This window comes from Chiloscyllium plagiosum, chromosome 3, assembly GCF_004010195.1.
Source record: "Chiloscyllium plagiosum isolate BGI_BamShark_2017 chromosome 3, ASM401019v2, whole genome shotgun sequence".
NCBI classification, from domain to species: Eukaryota; Metazoa; Chordata; class Chondrichthyes; order Orectolobiformes; family Hemiscylliidae; genus Chiloscyllium; species Chiloscyllium plagiosum.
Window position 1 is genome coordinate 112,911,329 of NC_057712.1, and position 19,851 is coordinate 112,931,179.

General features: G+C 38.3%; 1 protein-coding gene across 5 annotated transcripts in view; it reads left to right on the forward strand.

Moving 5' to 3' along the window:
- fig4a (FIG4 phosphoinositide 5-phosphatase a) overlaps positions 1-19,556 on the forward strand; it is a 118,472-nt gene extending 98,916 nt beyond the window's left edge. For all 5 annotated transcript variants that reach the window (XM_043687119.1, XM_043687115.1, XM_043687116.1 and 2 more), the window contains 3 exons: positions 4,722-4,801; positions 13,284-13,373; positions 18,910-19,556. In XM_043687119.1, coding sequence (XP_043543054.1) covers positions 4,722-4,801; positions 13,284-13,373; positions 18,910-19,087 — 348 coding nt within the window. In that variant the 3' untranslated portion in view covers positions 19,088-19,556. The remainder of the gene's footprint in view (positions 1-4,721; positions 4,802-13,283; positions 13,374-18,909) is intronic.
- Positions 19,557-19,851: the final 295 nt, after the last annotated feature.

Sequence of the window (19,851 nt, forward strand, 5' to 3'; positions counted from 1 at the left end):
ATTAAGCACATTACTTTGATGTAAGATAATTTATCCTTATCAAAGTGGCAGAGCAACTCAAATCATTTTACTTTCAGTGTAAATTCTGAAGCTATTTTATCACTATCTCGAATAAAGACATGCAAACATTTTTTATGAAATAAATCCTATGTGATTATAACAATTAGAACCATTAGAAACTGCAGCATTCCATTTGTACAAAAGATTCCTTGTATTGCAGTGAAATATTTCAGGCATGTACAAACCTATTCTTAGAGTGACAAGAAGTATGGGTAATGCTCAAAAGAGAGACATGTTGTTGAAGCTTTTCGTCTTGCACTCGTCAGAGCAAATGCAAGAATGCCAAATTTTAAACAATCACAACACCTTGTACAACAGGAAAGAAAGATGTCGATTGGTTGGCAAGCACCTTTTCCCCCTAAGCAGCATAGCTGCACTTGTACAGCCGCTCTGATATCTTGCACATGGCAGGTGTTGTCAATATGTCGATCCTGTCATTGACTTCTGCTTCTGGAAGCAAGTGGGCAAAAACTTGGCAGATGGAATACAATTGGGGAGAAAGTAAGTTTATGTACGTTGTCAGAAACAATAGAAGACGTGAATATTATTTAAGTAGAGAAAGTCTGTAGATATCTACACAGAGGGATGTGGAAGTCCTCGTGCGTAAATCACTGAAAACTAGCATCCAAGCTCAATCTGTTATAGTAAAGACAAATTGAATCTTGGCCCTTATTTGGAATGGATGGAATATAAAATTAGGGAAGTTTTGCTAAAACGATGCAAAGCTCTAGATAGATGGCATACTGTATATAGTTTTGATCTCTTTAGCCAAGGAAAAATATACTACTATTGCAAGCAGTCTAGACAAGTTTCACTAAGTTGATTTGGATGATGCAATGTTTTGTGAGTAGAGGTTGAATAGCTTAGGCCTGTACTCATTGGAATTAAGAAGAATCGGAGGTGACCTTATTGAAACAAACAATATTCTTAGTGGACTTGACAAAATAGATGCAGAAAGCTTGTTTCCTCTTGTGGGAGAGTAGGACCAGAGAGCATAATCTCGAAGTAAAGGATTCTCCATATAAAGCGCAGATGAGGAGAACTTTCTTCGGAGGATGTGGATTTGTGGAATTATTCATCTGTCTTGAATGCACTTAATGACGAAGCCCTACAGCCACATTTTTTTAGACAGATTTTTACTCAGTACGGGAACTGGGAGTTGAGGGGAAAGACAGGAATGTGGAGTTGGGGATGATCAGATCAACCATGATCTCATTGAATGACAGAGCAGAATTAAATGGCTGAAAGGCCTATTTCTGCTCCTATGGCTTACGGTCAGTTGGATGATAACATTTCAATTGCTGTTTCTGATTCTGCCTCTACATTTTAATAAATATTCTGCATACTCCAATTAAGATTCCCTCATATAGGTGATAGGAAATGTTCAACAGCCTATCTGCTTCCCTGTGATGTAATGCCTCAGATTTTGCTTTGTGTGGTTTGGAATACTTTCTAACTGGCAGCTGGAAAAAAAAAAGCATTTAGCCCACACCTGATCTCACTAATTCTTGGGGTAATGTCCCATTCCAACCTTAAAGCCCTTCTCCTGATCTTACTGATTCTAAGGTGAAAGTTTGCTTTCTTACCCCACTCCCGGACTTGTTGATTTTCCTGAACTACGGGGAGTATTGGATTAATAATCTAGAGAAAGCTAATTGAAGTTCTGATTCCATCAAAATAGTTCTAGGATTAGAATAGATTAGAATTAGATTTTAAAATCAAAAGTCAGGTGCTGCTGTTTTCTAATATCATTTTAGGAAGGGAAAACTGCCTTCCTTATCTGGTCCAGATTATGGTCTGACTTGTGCCCCACTCTATTGTGGTGGCCTCTTAAGTGTCTCATATGAAACCTCTATTTCTGGTTCAAAATGAATGTCCACAGTTACTTTTTCAGGAAATCGAAGGATCTACAATGAAAAACCAATCTTGGCAATAACTTGCTTGTCCTGAGAATGAATAAATAGAAATAAAAATTTGCGAGTCTCTTTCAAACATTCAAAATTCTTTCTTTTATAGTTTAAGGTTCACAATACAGTATTTTTATGCTTTTCAGTCAGAAGTATTCATATATTTTAAATATGAAAGTAAAATTGAAATTTGTTACTGTAAGAACAAATATTAAAGCTCATCTCTAGTTACTTAGTTTTGCACACACTTATCACATGTCTGCATTTATAACTTGTAATCGTGCTAATCCTATGAATTATTTTGCATGTCACAGAGATTGTATGAATATAGTTTGTACTGTGGGAAATTGAATCCCCACATTTGTACATGACAACCAAATCTGCTATCTACTTCCATTTCAATTCTTGCCTTGCGTGCATTGAGAACAGAATTATTATAAAGGTACTGTCATACTCTGCTTGTAATTGCAGCTGTAACCATAATCCCACTTTCAACTTAATTTTGACTTAATTCTCAGGATATTTGTAATCTTGACTAGTTTTAAACCCTTTATTTTGCAAGATTGAAAACACCAAATTTGCACTTTTTCAAAGCAATCTATGTTTGAACCCTGCTGCTAATTGCAATTACTTCATTTTGCCATTATATTGTAATTGTTAAGAAATCTGGACTACACCTTATTTAACAAGAAAATTGCATAACAAAAGAATCATCGTTATTTGAGAGACATTCTAGATTGTTTATGGAAAGGAGTTGATAGAAAACTCCAGACAATGGAAGAATTTTAAAGCCTATCCAGCTGAGAACATGGCTGTCGGTATTGGAACAATTCTAAACTCTGGAATGCACAGTATACCAGAATTGGAGGACAGCATATATCTCAGTGGCTTGTCAAGCTGGAGGAAGATACAGTGGTAGAGGGGCAGTGGAGAGTCATTGAGTCATACAGCATAGAAATAGACCCTTTGGTGCAACTCGTCCATGTCAACCAGGCATCCCAATCTGACCTAGTCCCATTTGCCAGCATTTGGCCCATATTCCTGTAAATATTTCCTATTCATAAACCCATCCAGATGCTTTTTGAATTTTGTAATTGTACCCTCGTCCACCATTCCCTCTGGCAGGTCGTTCTATACACGCACCAACTTTTGTGTGGAAAAGTTACCTCTCAACTCTTTTTCAACTCTTGCCCCTCTCACCTTAAACTTATGCCCACTAGCTTTGGACACCTGCATCCTCGGAGAAATTGTTGCCTATTCACCTTATCCATGATGATTTTATAAACCATTCAGCCTCCAATGTTCCAGGGGTAAATAACCTAGCCTATTCAGCTTCCTCCTATAACTTAAACCCTCCAGTCCTGGCAACATCCTTTGTAAATCTTTTCTGCACTCTCTCAGGTTTGACCACCTTCCTACAGAAAGGTGACCAGAATTGTATGCAGCTTTCTAAAAGTGACCTCGCCAATAGTCCTATACAGCCGCAACATTATGTCTCAACTCCTATCCTCAAATGTTCTGATCAATGAAGGCAAGTGTACCAAATGCAACCTTCACCACTCTACCCCCAGCATCTCCTTTTCTGTAATATGAACTCCTTTCAAGACATCACTGTTTATTTCCCCAAGTTCCCAAGTTTCCATGTCCTTCTCCACAGTAATTATTCACATGAAATATTCATTTAGTAACTCACCCATCTTCTGTAGTTCCACACATAGAAAGCCACATTAATCTTTAAGGGGTCCTGCTCTCTCCCTTGTTACTGTTTTGCCCTTAATGTACTTCTAGAATCTCTTTGGCAAATAGCATTAACGAGAATCAAATTAGCCTTACTCTAATTCAGAACTTTAACTTTTTGATCAGTTCTAACATTTTCCATAAGTATTTTAAAACTAATAGAATTATGATCACTTGCCCCAAAGTGCTCTTCCATTGACACCTCGGTCACTTTCCCTGCCTTATTTCCCATCAGAAGGTCGTGTTGTTCCTTCTCTAGGTACATCCACGTATTGAATAAGGAAGTTTTCTTGTACACATGTAACAAATTCCTCCCCATCAAACCCTTAGATTGGGGCTGTCATAGTGTTATGTTTGGACAGTTAAAATCCCCTACCATTACAACCCTTTCTTACAATATCTGAGATCTTCTTACTTATTTGCTTCTCAATTTCCCACTGTGTTGGAGGGAGGGGGGGCATATAAGACAGTTGCAATAAGGTGATCATCGAACAAAAAAAAAGGAAATATTTGACTAAAGCAGTTGTCTGATGAAGTGGTGGTGCAAGTCAACAAGCACAGAAGCAATGATGGATGAAGTAAATCTGGAACCAGGTAGGTAATGGTGGCAGCATGTGAATGAGCTCGAGTTTGTGGATTTTGATTTGGTTTGATCTATTATTGTCACAGACAGGTAATACTATACAAGTGCATCAGGGTAACAGAAGAGAGTACAAGATACAATGTTTCAGCTGCCAAGAAGATGCAGAGAGAGATCAACATTAAGTGTGTAAATGCACATATTTATTCCTGTTTTGTGCAATTCATTTTGCCTGAGGGAATGAGTTTGTTTTTGACACTTTTCTTCCTTCAAGACTTTGTCCCATGATAATTTTGAAAGATAATTAATCCAAAAGTTAATTGTTGCATAATAAAGGTTCTAATATTTAATCAGGTACAATTGGTCAATTGGTTACTTAGTGAGGAAGATTTGTGGCATTAATGTTGGTTTAATGTTTGTTGTTTGGCAATTTTCAGGACTCTAGCCAATCTCCAAGGGAGGTGTATATGAATCCTTCTGGGCTTCTATCAGAAGATGATCTTCTCATATACAAAAGGTAAGATAAATTTGGAACAATTGTCCTGAAAAAAGGCTACAATGTAATTGACCCAGTTCTTCAAGTTAATTGAATCACTTCAACATTACCTGAACACCATATCAGATAGATTTGTTTTAACTGAATTTAGTTGTCTCTTAGTGTTTTTCATGTTTTATTTCATCATGAGTATTTCATGACTCCATACTGTGCAATGTATCCTTCTGAGCTTTTATCAGAAGATGATCTTCTCATATACAAAAGGTAAGATAAATTTGGAACAGTTGTCCTGAAAAAAGGCTACAATGCATTTTCTTTTAAATTTGGCTGAGGAATGCATTGATTTTAAATCAATAGACCAGTTCAGTATTTGAATAAATGATTGAGTTCTAACATGGAAATATAGTTTCAAAATCTATCAGTGCTTCCTCATCCTTACCCCCTTTAACATAAATATGTGTCACCAGAAAAGGGAAGTGTTTTAGTTCAGTTGTCATTTGTTTCAAAAGAGGGGAAAACTTTTAACTCGGGTGTAGGAAATTAAAGTCATCAAACCTTTTTACTAAATCTAACCTCACAACCTTCTTGCCAAATACCTTAATCCCTTCTCTCCAAAGAAATACATTAAATATTTTTGAACGTCAGTTCTGAAGAAGTCATGCCAGACTCCAAATATTAACTCTATTTCTTTCCACAGACGCAGGCAGAACTGAGTTTTTCCCACATTCTGAGTTTCTTTCAGATTTCCAACATCTGCAGTATTTTGCTTTTATTCAAGATATATTTATGTGGATTGAACTACCATAGTTCTCCATGGCCCCCAATCACAACAATAATGCAAACTCAAAATGCTAAAAGGAAACTATAAGTGTTTTCTGAAGTGATACCAAAAAAATGCTGCAGACATATACCTTGCTCAAATTTCAAGTTACAACTAACTTGCTTTTGTTGTTTTTAAATAATGCACAGTTGATTAATTTGTACTGAATCCATATATTAATCCATTCAGTGTTTGTCAGCTATCTTTACAGCAACTAAATAAATTTATCTAATTTCTTCATATACACATCGAATCCTTCCCAGACTTGCATGTTGCACTAATGTAAAGCGCTTGAGAGAATGGGTTTATTTTTAAAGACATAGGTAGTGGCACTTATTTGATAAAGTTATTAAAAGAGAACAGCAGTTATTTATTAGACCACAAAGACAGAATTTATTAAGTGTGCTCACAAAAAGACAGGAAATCTCTATGTTGACCAGAATCGCAGAAGAGCCTCCACTACAGAAGTACACAGTAGCAAAATTATTATACTGCAGAATTGGGTGCCTTTAAAGTAAGGAAAGTAAATAATTGCATTGGGAAGACATGACAACAAAAGTAGTTTTTGCAAGGAATATGTAATTGCAGAGGTGATAAAAGTAGATCACAAAATTTGACACCTTGGAAAAAGTAGTTTAAGATTTAGAACTGCTTCCAAACTAGGCACTAAGTCGAAACAGAATGGAAATTCATTTTTGTGTTCAGTTGATACCACAGTAGATTACTTTATAATTTGCCAAAGAGTAAAAACAGCAACAGATACTTTTAACAAATCTTTACAAACTTTTGACAAAGTAAGATTTGGAAGAGCACCATTTAACATGAATTCCACATTAGCAGATTCCAAGGATAGTTTAGTTGATGATCTCTACAGATCCTGGAATTTTTAAGTCAGAAATGATATCAGATAGAAACAGTGCTGGAGCAACTCAGCAGGTCTGACAGAATCTGTGGAGACAAGCAGAGGTAATATTGAGTCCAGGATTCCAAAGATAATTCTCTCCCCATAGAAGTTGTATGACTGTTGAGTTTCTCCAGCACTTTGTTGGAGATCTGAAATAAGAACATCCAGCTTTTCTGCTTTTGGAAGAGAGAGAATTGTTGTTGGAATTACTCAAGTCTTTCATATTTACCATATTCCAAATGGTGAGTGAAGCAGAAGTACCAAAATAACACATCAATCCTAAGAGAAGAAGATATAACTTATAATAGGAAATCAGAATTTCATTCTTTTAGGTATTAAAGAAAACCCTAAAAACACCTAACAGGCCAGTACAAACAGTTGGTCAGACTTATAAGAATTAATATCAATACTGTATAGCAAGCAAACCTCACAGGGACAAGTAGTGCCCAATAATTAAATAATGGTAAAAGAATAGGTCACTTACAGAAGATATTGAAAGTAGGACAGTTTGGAGTTAAAGTGACTCAAATTAGTTGATGAGGTAGAAGAAATGCCAAAGCTATTCCTTTGAGAAATAAGTGAACCAACACAAGCATTTTGGCACAAAGATGTTTACATCAGTTGACACCTACTAATTTTAAGCTTCATACAAAGGCAAGTGTCACTTCTGTTAGAAGCACTGAAGAAACAACAGTGCAATTATCCAGAGGACCAAGATGAAAGGCATGCTATAAGAACCCTGCAAGACAAAGAGTTTGAAATTGTATTTGTATTGAACAATCTCTACTCTGAAGTATTCTTACACTTCAGCATGAATGTTTTTGACTTCCATCTCCTTCAAATAACAGAAGTTAAACTAATTTCAGTCAGATCAGTGGTCAAGAAACACGCATGTCACAGCTACTCCTAGAACAAGGAACCACAAGTCAGATATTAAGTCAAATATTAGAATGAACACCTTGTGGAAAACTTCATAAGGTTTCCGAGACACATGGTGGATCCCAAGTAGAGGACAGAATCCACTAAAATTAACTATGTTAGCGAAAGACAATTGTTTCATATTGTCAGCAGGATGGAAACTTGGCACAATGTACTTATTTGCAGAAATGATTTCCAGTCCTATCATCACTTGAGGGAAGTTCAGACAGTGTCAGTGACGTTTGAGAAAAAGAAAAATGTCTATAGTTTCCTATCTTCTGCCTCCCTCCTTCTTAAATAAGGGTGTTACATTAGACATTTTTCCGTCCTCTGGCATCCTCCCATTTTCCAATGATTCCTGAAAGTTCACTACCAATGCCTCTTCAGTCTCTTCAGCTTTCTCCTTCAGGAATCTGGGGTGTAGTCCAGCTTGTCCAGGTCATGTATCCACCTTCAAATCTTTCAGTTTCCTCAGCACCTTCTCCTTTGATGACCACTACATTGATCTCTGCTCCCTGACTCTCTTGAAGTTCTGATGTGCTGCTCATGTCCTCCACTGTGAAAATTGATACAAAATACCTGTTCAGTTCCTCCAACATTTTTTTGTTCCCTTTACTAATACTCCAGCCTCCATTTTTCCAGTGGTCCAATGTCCATTCTTACCTTTTTGATGTCTAAAAAGAAATTCTTGCAATCTTTTTATATTACTAGTTGGCTTACTGTCATATTTCATCATCTCCCCTTCCATTGCTTTTTAGCTATCCTCTGCTGGATTTTAAAGGTTTCCCAATCCTCTGGCTTCCCATTAATCTTCACCATGTTGTATACTTGCTCTTTTACTTTTGTACTGTCTCTAAATTCCATTGTCAGCCATGGTTGCCTCATCCTCCTCTTAGTGTGTTTTTTCTTTCTTGGGATGAGTTTTCTGCTGTGCTTCCCAAATAACCTTCAGAAACCCTTGCCATTACTGCTCTAGCACCTTCTCTCCTAGACTCTTCTTACAGTCAACTAAGGCCAGTTTCTGCCCTCATGTCTATGAAGTTACCTTTTACTGAATTATAATGCCATTATATCTGACACCAGCTTCTCCCTCTGAAACTGCAGGGTGACTACATCCAAGGGTTCCTTCACCTTAAGCTCCTTAATCAAATCTTCATTACACATCACCAAAACCAGAATTGCCTATTCCCTAATGGGCTCTACCAACTGCTTCAAAAAAGAACTCCAAGACATTCCACAAATTTCTTTTCTTGTGATCTGCTACCAATATGATTTTCTCAGTCCACCTTCATATTGAAGTTCCCAATGATTATTTTAACAGTGCCTTTCTTACATGCCTTTATCTCCTGATTTATTTTCTTCTCCACATTCTGGTTACTGCTAAGAGGCCTGTATACAACTCATTTTAGGGTCTTTTCCTTTATGGTTCCTCAACTCTATCCACACAGGTTGTATGCCTTCCAACTCCTTATCACTTCCAGCTATCAATTTCATTTCATTCCTTACTAACAAGGCAACACTGCCCACTCTGCCCATCTGCCTGTTCTTTCAATAGGATGTGTTTTTTGGATATTTAGTTCCCAGCCCTGATCCCCTTGTAGTCACGTCTGCTTGTTTCATGTACTGTGTTCTTTTAAGTATAACACTCTCAGTCCTGTGTTAACAGCCTCTCTTAAACTTTAATAATTTTTCCAGAGATCCCTAGTCCTTAGCTTAAAGTCCTCATTGTGATTTCCCGGCGTGATTCAGGTAGAATCTGTCCTATTGGAACAACTCCCTCCTTCTTCAGTACTGGTGCCAATATCCCATAAATTCAAACCTGTCTCCCACACCAATCTTTGAGCCACGTGTTTACCGCAAACCTTGTAGACCCTGTGCCAATTTGCTCATGGCTCAGGTAGTTATCTGGAGATTGTCACTTTTTCAGATTCTGCTTTTTAAGTTCAATCCTACTAACACAGTGTCTAGGTAACTCATTTGTTCAGCAGAACTTTTTTCCTCTTTTTACCTGTATCATTGTTTCGCACATTGATGACAACAACTGAATCTTTCTCCACCCAATCCAAGTTCCTCTGCAGTCTAGATGAGCTATATTGAGCCCAGGCACTAAACAGGCTGCAAAGTCTTCAGGACTCTTGATTCTGGTCACAGAGAACAGTGTCTATTCCCAATTAAACAAAATTTCTCTTTTGTTGCCCCTCTTGAATAGGTCTGTACACCATGGTGCAATGGTCAGTCTGCTCATTCTCCCTCCAGGTCCCACTCTCATCCACACAGGGAGCAAGAATCTCTAACCTATTAGACAAGCTCAGGTGCTGAGGCTCCTTCAGCACTACCTTCTGGATGCCTCCACCTGTCTTGTTTGTAGTCACACCATCCCTGACCGCTGATTGCATCCAAGTGGTGTAACTATCTGCTGATAGTGTCCTGGAAACTCTCTCCCTTTATGATGTGTCACAATGTTCAAGGTTCAGGCTGCAGCTCCTCCACTAAGAGTCCGAGTTCCAAAGGAACCAACACTTGCTACAGATGAGATCTCTGTGAACCACAATGAAGTCCATCATCTCCCACGTCATGCAGTTACAAGACGTTGCCTGGCACAGTATCTCTATTTTAATTACTTTGTTGTTTTTGATTTTTTTAAATTTTCTTTTAAATTTCATTTTTTTTTTAGTTTGTACCCTGTAAATGCTTCCATTTTTATTTTCCATTGAAAGTAACCTAGAGTGCTTTCTGGTATAATGAGTGTTTCATCAACAAATATAGCAAATTAGCTATAGCATGATTGATGAATTGTGTTATCCAAACAGCACACACAATCTTTCCACTGAAGATGTATAATGATTTTCTATAGTGATCTTCTACCATGCAGTTTTCTATAGAAGGTTGCCGAAGAACGCAACTGTCACATTACATCAGAATGCGCTGTATAATAGAGTCAAATTTAGTATGTCGCCAACCAATAAACTTACAATTTACCCGTGATGTCAGTCTTTTGTGCTGGGCCCCTGATCCGGGACTTCAATTTACGTGTTTAATAAAAGTCTTCACAAACTACAAGCCAAAAAAGTAAAACCTCTTCACCTCTGTACTGAATTATCATGCTGCCTCTCAGTTCCTTGAACTATATTCTTATTCGGCTGTGTCTCGCTTTGGATGTGATTACTCCTTCCTAACCATGGAAGGCTCACTGATCAAGCATTTCCAAAAGGCTCTCTTCTAAATAGACCTGCAGTGAGCTGAGATGACTCATAGTAGTTGATCTTCAATAGAAAGTAACACCTATTAAAGCCATTTAGGTTGATTGACTGAAAACCGTTAAAGCAAAAGGTAGACTTAAGTTTGGAAAATGAAAACCATCTTATCCCTGGGGGGTGCAGTCAAAGTTTAAGAAGAGGTGGCCGTGGGGAGGAGAGCATCTTTCCACCAGAAACTTTGAGACTGTTTTCTCCTGACACAGATGAGAACCGACTTGTGCATTTCTCGTACTCACTGGTTCAGGTTCACATATGCTATATCTCTTTGCCCTCAGTCAGCTGAGTTAGCTACTTTATTGACAAAGTTAAACATCACACAACACCAGGTTATCGTCCAACAGGTTTATTTGGAAGCACTAGCTTTCGGAGAGCTGCTCCTACATGAGATGATTGTGGAGAATAAGATTGTAAGACACAGACCTTATGGCAAAAGTTTACAATTATATATTGAAAAAGACCTGGATTGTTTGTTAAGTCTCTTATCTTTTAAAATGACCATGTTGGTTTCAGTTCTTTCATATGTAAATCACAAAACTTTTTTTTTAAAAGTTATATTCTCAAGTGAATTTTAACAATTGGTGTTATGTCGGCCCAGATAATGCATTGAAGGTGTGAGCTGCCCTGTGTGAGACTGCCCTATGCCACAATGGTCAGACTGGTTCTAATCTAAAAAACGGATTTACAGAATCTTACATGGATTCATGCAGTTTTTGAGCAAAGTAAAATGTAATTCTGCAAGTGCAACTTCACCCTACAAACTTAGATATGTATGTGTGCATGTGGGTGTGGGCGGGGGAGGGTGATATGAGTGTCTGTGACAGTGTGTGTATATGTGTGTGAGTGTAAAGGAGTAGAAGTGTGTGTATGTGTGTGTGTGTGCGCGCACACGCGCACATAGTGCAATGGGGTCACCTGTAGTGTGACATGAACCCGAGATCTCGGATGAGGCTATCCCTATGGGTACCGAACTTGGCTACCTGAATGTTCAACCTCAAACCTTCGGGTGACTGTCATCCAAGGTGGACTTCAGAACAAGCAACAAAGAAAAGTGGCCGAGCAGAGGCTGATAGCCAAGTTCAGTACCCATGGAGATGGCCTCAGCTGGGACTTGGGTTCATGTCACTCTACAGGTGACCCCATTGCACCATACAAGCAGACACTCACACAGACACTCCTACGTAAAGGACACTCATACACACACCCTCTCACAGACTTCTACCCCTTTACACACACACACACACACATAAGTTTGTGGGGTGAATTTGTACTTGCTGAATTACGTTTTGCTTTGCTCAAAAACTACATGAATCCATGTAAAATTCTGTAAATCCATTTTGCACAGAGCAGCTTACACCTTCAATGCATTATCTAGGCCAACATGACACCAATTGTTAAAGTTCACTTGAGAATGTAGCTTCTTAAAAAAGAGTTTCACGATTTATATATGAAAGAACTGAAAACAACATGGTCATTCTAAAAGATGAAAGACTTAACAAACAATCCAGGTCTTTTTCAATATATTATTTCAGTTACATCACACTAAACTTTTGCGATAAATTCTGTGTCTTACAATCTTATTCTTCGCAACCACCTGATGAAGGTGCAGCGCTCCTAAAGCTAGAGTTTCCAAATAAACCTGTTGGACTATAACCTGGTGTTGTGTGATCTTTAACTTCCTGCGCCCCAGTCCAACACGGGCGTCTCTAAATCATGAATTTTATACAGTACTTTTAAAATGGAGAAACAAAAAAAAGATTTACCAGTTCTATGCTTCCAAATTCCCCAACCTGGAAGGAAGATGATAGGAACAAAGATACATGGTGGGTCTTTCAACAGGGTGACTGTGATGGTGCACCAAACAACATTTATTTTAGATCTTAAAATATTTGAATTTTTCTGTACAATTAACTTTTCTATCAGTTGCCTGATGTGCTGCTTGAGTAAATGTCCTCTGCTACAGTGTCATGGAAAAAAAAACAGTGCAACATTTAGACTATAGTCATACCACAGTACGTATCCAAGTTTACCCATGAGAATTCCATGATGATCTTCTAAATCATATTTAATTTACAAATTGGGACCAATTTTTTGGGATGGATGCCTTTTGTAAGGTAGAACTTCACAATGCTAAATGCTGGTCTGCTAAATACCATTGACTTATCAAAGGCTTTTCAGATTTCTGGTATTTCAATTTTCAATTTGCTTACTGTGCCACGAAATGTTAAATATATCACTTGTCTTATGTTAGTTCTGCTATAGTACCTGTATCCATTAGCCAGTGATGAATTCCTCCGACTGTTAGTTATCATCAATACCATTTGTAGCAATTCAGAATGAAAAGAATTTAAGTCTTTTGTAAATAAAGTGCAGAATTGGAAACAAAGTTGAGAGTTCCAGTTGTAAAGGGTTTTGTCAATTGCTGCTCAAACGTTTTGCACCAATTAGTGCAACCATTTTCTAGTGAGATGGATATAAGTAATTAAATGAACATTATTAGATTTTGTAATCCATTGGTTTTTAGTTTTAAAAATAATATCCGAACAGGATAAAGTGTCTTCTGGCTCTAGTTGAAAAATGTTTAACAATGCTGTGCTTTTACAACAGATTTGTTTATTTGGGTCAAAACCAGCATAAGGTTGACATATGCAGCCAACAAAGCAATGCAAAGGAACTAGACAACATGATGACCATCATGTAAGTTTCAAGCAATTACTACATTTGTTTTTATGTATGTCCTTAAGCAATCTTTCACACAACCTTTTATATAAGCCTGCAAATACACTCACTACAGTTCACCATAACTCTCATCCTTCAGACTCCAATGTTTGATTTTTATCCTTTAACTCTCTGAGCACAAAACTGAAAACATTTCGCAAATCAAATAATCCACCAATCCACAATTACTATTCAATCTCTACATTTAGCAAATTAAACAAAAAAGTTTGGCACTACACTTTTTGTTTTGATTGGGTGCCATGTGCACAAATGTAATCTGTTTAATTTCATACCTGAAGGACTTCATCCTTTCACCTCCACAATGCAGTATTCCCTCACTTACTGCGTAAGAGTGATAGGTTTAATTATCTGAAGTATGGGAGTGTTGCTTGAACTCAAATCACAAGAGGAATTCATTGTTAATGGTACTACTTATTGCAGTACGGTTTGAATAAAAGACAGTTTTGAGATTTTGATATTTATGTACAAAGTATTTGGTAAGTTAAGTATAACTTCATGCATATTGACATTGCAGATTGCATAATAGAGTCATAGAGATGTACAGCATGGAAACAGACCCTTCGGTCCACCCCGTCCATACCGTCCAGATATCCCAACCCAATCTAGTCCCACCTGCCAGCACCCGACCCATATCCCTCCAAACCCTTCCTATTCATATACCCATCCAAATGCCTCTTAAGTGTTGCAATTGTACCAGCCTCCACCACTCCCTCTGGCAGCTCATTCCATATACGTACCACCCTTTGGTGAAAAAGTTGCCCTTAGGTCTCTTTTATATTTTTCCCCTCTCACCTAAACCTACGTCCTCTGGTTCTGGACTCCCCAACCCCAGGGAAATGGCTTTGTCTATATACCCTATCCATGCCCCTCATAATTTTGTAAACCTCTATAAGGTCACCCCTCAGCCTCTGAAGCTTCAGGGAAAACAGTCCCAGTCTGATCAGCCTCTCCCTATAGCTCAAATCCTCCAACCTTGGCAATACCCTTGTAAATCTTTTCTGAACCCTTCACAACATCTTTCCGATAGGAAGGAGACCAGAATTGCACGCAATATTCCAACAGTGGCCTAACTAATGTCCTATACAGCCGCAAAATGACCTCCCAACTCCTGTACTCAATACTCTGACCAATAAAGGAAAGCATACCAAACGCCTTCTTCACTATCCTATCTACCTGCGACTCCGCCTTCAAGGAGCTATGAACCTGCCCTCTAAGGTTTCTTTGTTCAGCAACACTCCCTAGGACCTTACCATTAAGTGTATGAGTCCTGCTAAGATTTGCTTTCCCAAAATGCATCACCTCGCACTTATCTGAAATAAACTGTATCTGCCATTTCTCAGCCCATTGGTCCATCTGGTCCAGATCCTTTTGTAATCTGAGGTAACGCTCTTCGCTGTCCACTACACCTCCAATTTTGGTGTCATCTGCAAACTTACTAATTGTACCTCTTATGCTCACACCCAAATCATTTATGTAAATGACAAAAAGTAGAGGACCCAGCACTGATCCTTGTGGCACTCCACTGGTCACAGGCCTCCAGTCTGAATAATGCTTTATCATTAAACATTTACAGTCTATTATGTTTGCACAATTTGCTATTTTGTTAAGAAAATTACAGAAGTTGCACAGAGATGTTCTATAAAGTTAAATTTTGAAAGGTTAATTGTTATAAAATGCTGATAGCTAAGAGGTACTAGGCATTCCTATTCTGTAAATCTATATGTTAAGCCTATTCAACCTTGATTCCAATTTATACAAGGTTTACATTATATAGCTTTATCAATGTAAATGGAAACAAATTTTCAATTATTAATTACACTGCCAGATTGTCCATATTTATACTCAATTTCACAATCTGGTGCAAAACTTCCCTGTGCAACTTTGAAATTGCCTTGAGTACAGCTATAAGCTCTCAAAATGTATGTAAAATCATATTAATTTATGGACTAAAGGAATGGATTGAACACCAGCTTTCCAACTTTCAACTTGGCTTTGAATCCAATCTTAATTGATTGACTGGGTGAAGTTATACAAGTCGAATGTGAATTTAGTTTTGAAAAGCCCAGATTTTTTTTCAGAATTTCCTCATTCCCAGGACCTCTGATTCTAGGCCTAAGCTTGTTACTCATCCATGAATTGTATTGTGTCAATGTTACTTTTGTGCCTGAACTATCAGAACTGGACACACTACTCGAGATTTGGCCTGATCAGAGCACAATACAGAATTTCCCAATTACAATCCCAATAACATGGAGATCTTATTGGATCTGCTGATTGCTTGTGTTATAATCTGTGGAGATCGACACAGGACAAAATTGTACTTTTCAAATGGAAGAAACTGGTGAAAAGCGAAATCTTGTCTAATACTTTTATTGTCACAATCAAGCCAAATTCAGCAGAAACAATGTGAATTAATGAGCAAATTGCATTCAGTACAAACTTACAAATTACTTTTTAAACAGCTGATACAATAAAGAGAGATTTCTCAGGTAGTCCCACCAGCGTACATAGCAACCACTGAATCTCTAGTGATTTTATTCTTCCCCAATAGGGTTTTGGTCCCCTCATTCTTAAAAGACTTTGGTGGGCAGCCTTGTCTGGCAGTCATGATGTCGAGCTGTTGGTGCAGGAACTGGGGTACACAAGTTTAAAAATCACACAACACCAGGTTATATTCCAACAGCTTGTTCTTCCAAATAAACCTCTCGTACAATAACCTGTCCACAGAAAAACAACACACATGGACCAAATACTTAACTTCAGCAGCAATCATCCCAACACACACAAATGGAGCTGTGTCAAGACATAATTTCGACAAGCTACATCACACTGCAGCACCCAAGAACTACAAAAAGCAGAAGAAAAACGTCGATACAACGTTTTCAAGAAAAACGGATACACAAAAAACACAATCTGCTGATCCCTCGGAAACAAACCCAAACGAGCAGACACAGTGCAACCAGAAACTATAGCCGCATTACCTTCCATCAAAGACACATCAGAAATGACTTCCAGACTACTCAGACTCTTTGGCATCATGGTCACCCACCAACCTACCAAAACACTTAAACAGCGATTAATTAACCTAAAGGATACATTAGAAACCACCAGCAAAGCTAAAGTTATTTACAAGAAACCATGCAAGAACTGTTTTTTTAAAAAAAAACACCACATCAGGCAAACTAGCAAGAAACTTGCCACCAGGATACAAAAACACCAACTGGCCACCGAAAGACACGACCCACTATTATTAGTTTCTATACATACAGACAAACAAGGCCACCACTTTGACTGGGACGACACATACTTCCTCAGACAGGCGAAACAAAGACACGCACGAGAATTCTTAGAGACATAGTATTCTAACCAGAATTCCATAAATAAACACATCAATTTAGATCCTATCTACCTTCCCTTGAAAAAGAGAACCAGAAATGACAGCTCCACATCATGACTGCCAGACAGGACTGTCCACCAAAGTTCTATAAGAATGAGGGGACCAAAACCCTATTGGGGAAGAATAAAATCACTAGAGATTCAGTGGTTCCTATGTATGACAACCACCTAACGAAGGAGCAGCGCTCCAAAAGCTAGTGTGCTTCCAATTAAACCTGTTGGACTATAACCTGGTGTTGTGTGATTTTTAACAGAAATTACATCATTCACCTTAAGAAACCAAGACCTATAAATAGAGGGACAGGACATGCCACCAACGCTTCACCGGAGACTCTCACTGGTGATAATACCTAATATGGTGACAGAACATCTGAAAACAAACCTTCAAGCTCAGCAAGCTAACTTACATACTTATCATTAACCTGAGCTATAGACCTTTTCAAAAATCACTAATTGATTTGAAATATCCATAGAATCCCTACAGTATGGAAACAGGCCATTTGGCCCACACTGACCCTCCAAAGAGTATTCCACCCAGACCCATTCACCTACCCTATTACTTTATATTTACCCCAGACTAATGCATCTAGCCTACACATCCCTGAGCACTGTAGGCATCTTTGGATTGTGGGAGGAAACCAGAGCACCTGGAGAAACTCCACACAAACAGTCACCCAAGGCTAGAATTGAACCTGGGTCCCTGGTGCTGTGAGGCAGCAATTCTAACCACTGAGCCACCCTGTTGAACTCTTCCACTATATCCTTGTACCCCAACACTATCTCCCTAGATTCATTTTATAAGGAGCTTAGGTTCACTTTGACCTCTGTCTTCTTGTTTTATACTTAAAGAAGCTTATATTGTCAGTTTTTATATTCCTCCCATGTTTTCCCTTGTACTTAATTTCATCATGCTATCTGTTGGTTGATATAATTTTGTAGTGTTGGAGGCCTATACACTTAACGTAACAATCTCCTTTTTTCCCATGCTGCTTATTTTTTACCTCCACCAAATGAGCGCTACATCATCATAAATTCACATCATCTCTCTCATAACTGTTCTCATTTCATTTTTTTTACTAACAGTATTACACCACCATATTTTCCTTCTCTCCTGTCTTTTTGAAAGGTCAAAATATCCCTGAATGTTAAGTTCCCAGTTTTGAACTCCTCATAACCATGTTTTCAGAATGGCTGTGAGATCATTTCCATTTACCTTTATTTGCGTCATTGGCTCACTAGCTTATTCTGAATGCTTATGCATTAAGGTACAAAGCCTTAAGGGTTGTCTTTTCTGACATCTAATCGTCCTGACTTTCCTTTGTACTCTGGCCCTATTTTCCTCTTGTTCTTGATTACCATGTCTACCCATTTTTGCAATTTATTATTCTTTATCACTTTCCTTGACTTGCTCTCCTGTCACCCTGTTTAGATTCCCATCCCCAGCCATTTATTTTAAACCCACCTCAACCACACTTGCAAATGCTGTCCCTATGACATCAGTCCCAGTCCTACCCATGTGTTATGCATCCAATTTGTACTAGTCCTGGTGTCCCAATAATCTGAAAATCTTCCCTCTTGCACCATCTTTCCAGCTACATATTCATCTGATACATCTTGATGTTTCTATCCTGACTTGCACATGGCACGTGACCCTGAGATCGCAATCTTTGCGGTCCTACTTTCCAACTTCCTAGTGCCCTATGTTTGAATTTTAGGTCTGCTTCCCTTTTTTGTGATTGTCATTGGTACTAATGTGTACCATGACCATTGGTCGTTCCCCCTCCACCTTCAAAATGGCCTGTAGTCACACCTAGACATTCTTAACCTAGCACCAGGGAGAACACAATGTCCTGGAGTCATGTTTGCAGCTATTTATTCCCCTTATAACTGAATCCCCTATAACTTGCATTTCCAAATTTTCATCTCCTTTCCAGCGGAGCCAAATATGGTGCAACTGATTTGGCTGTTCCTGCTTTTCCCCCGACAGCTGTAGCCAAGTTAGGTGCTGAATCTGGAATCTAGCTTGCACTCATCACTGGAAGGCAGTGTGTCATCATTGAGGCTAGCTGTCATTGTTTGTGTTTTGTTTCTTTTTTAGGGAAGCAGTCTCTTTATTTTCTCAAGACAGTATTTATGAGATGCATCTGGCTGACCTGGACAGAAAATCAAAGGAAGTATTTGATTCCCATATCCAGACTGGAAAAGGCATTATACAACCTATGTGCAAGGATGACATAATTGTCTACAGAGAATACATTAGAAACAGATACATGTGAAGAAACTCATCAAGACAGCCCAATACATCTTAAATTAGAGGTTAGAATGTCATTTCATCAGAGACAATTTCCAGGAATAATTGTCTTCTATACAGGATGTGACACTTTCAGAGCATAATTTTCTTTTCTGCATCCCATTCATACAATTGTATTTAGGTCATAAGTACTGCATTATGTATTATGCCAAGGGGATGAAAACAATGGGCTGTGTGTGACATTAATCAGTAATGGACTTCATTTCAGGACAAGCTTGTTATATTTGAAAATGTGTCTCTTGCGTCAATTTTGCTTTGTTAAACCAGGGTATAAGTTATTGAAGATTGAATATGGAGTTAATTGACACTCCTGATTCTTTAGATATTTAAAAATAATGTTTGGATTTGTAATAATGCATTATATGCCAATGGTGCTCAGTACTGATGACACATCTTTCTTTTGAGTTCTCATTAAAGAAACCACCTTAAAGTTAGCCGTTTTCTTTCTTTGTTCACTTTTATGTGAGAAATATTTCATTTTCTTGGGCAGTAAGTAGTAGCCGTCTTGTTTTTTAGTTTACACTGCTGCCTCACAGCACCAGGGACCTGGGTTCGATTCCACCTTTGGACGACTGTCTGTGAAGCTTGCAAAATCTTTCGGTGTCTTTTGACACATGGTCCTTACCGTGTGTCAGTTTGGCTTAGAATGGAAATAATGATCGTGGTAGACAGGGTTTACCATTGGGACCACACCATACTCCTTCCCTCACACTGCATCCTGCTTTCGTC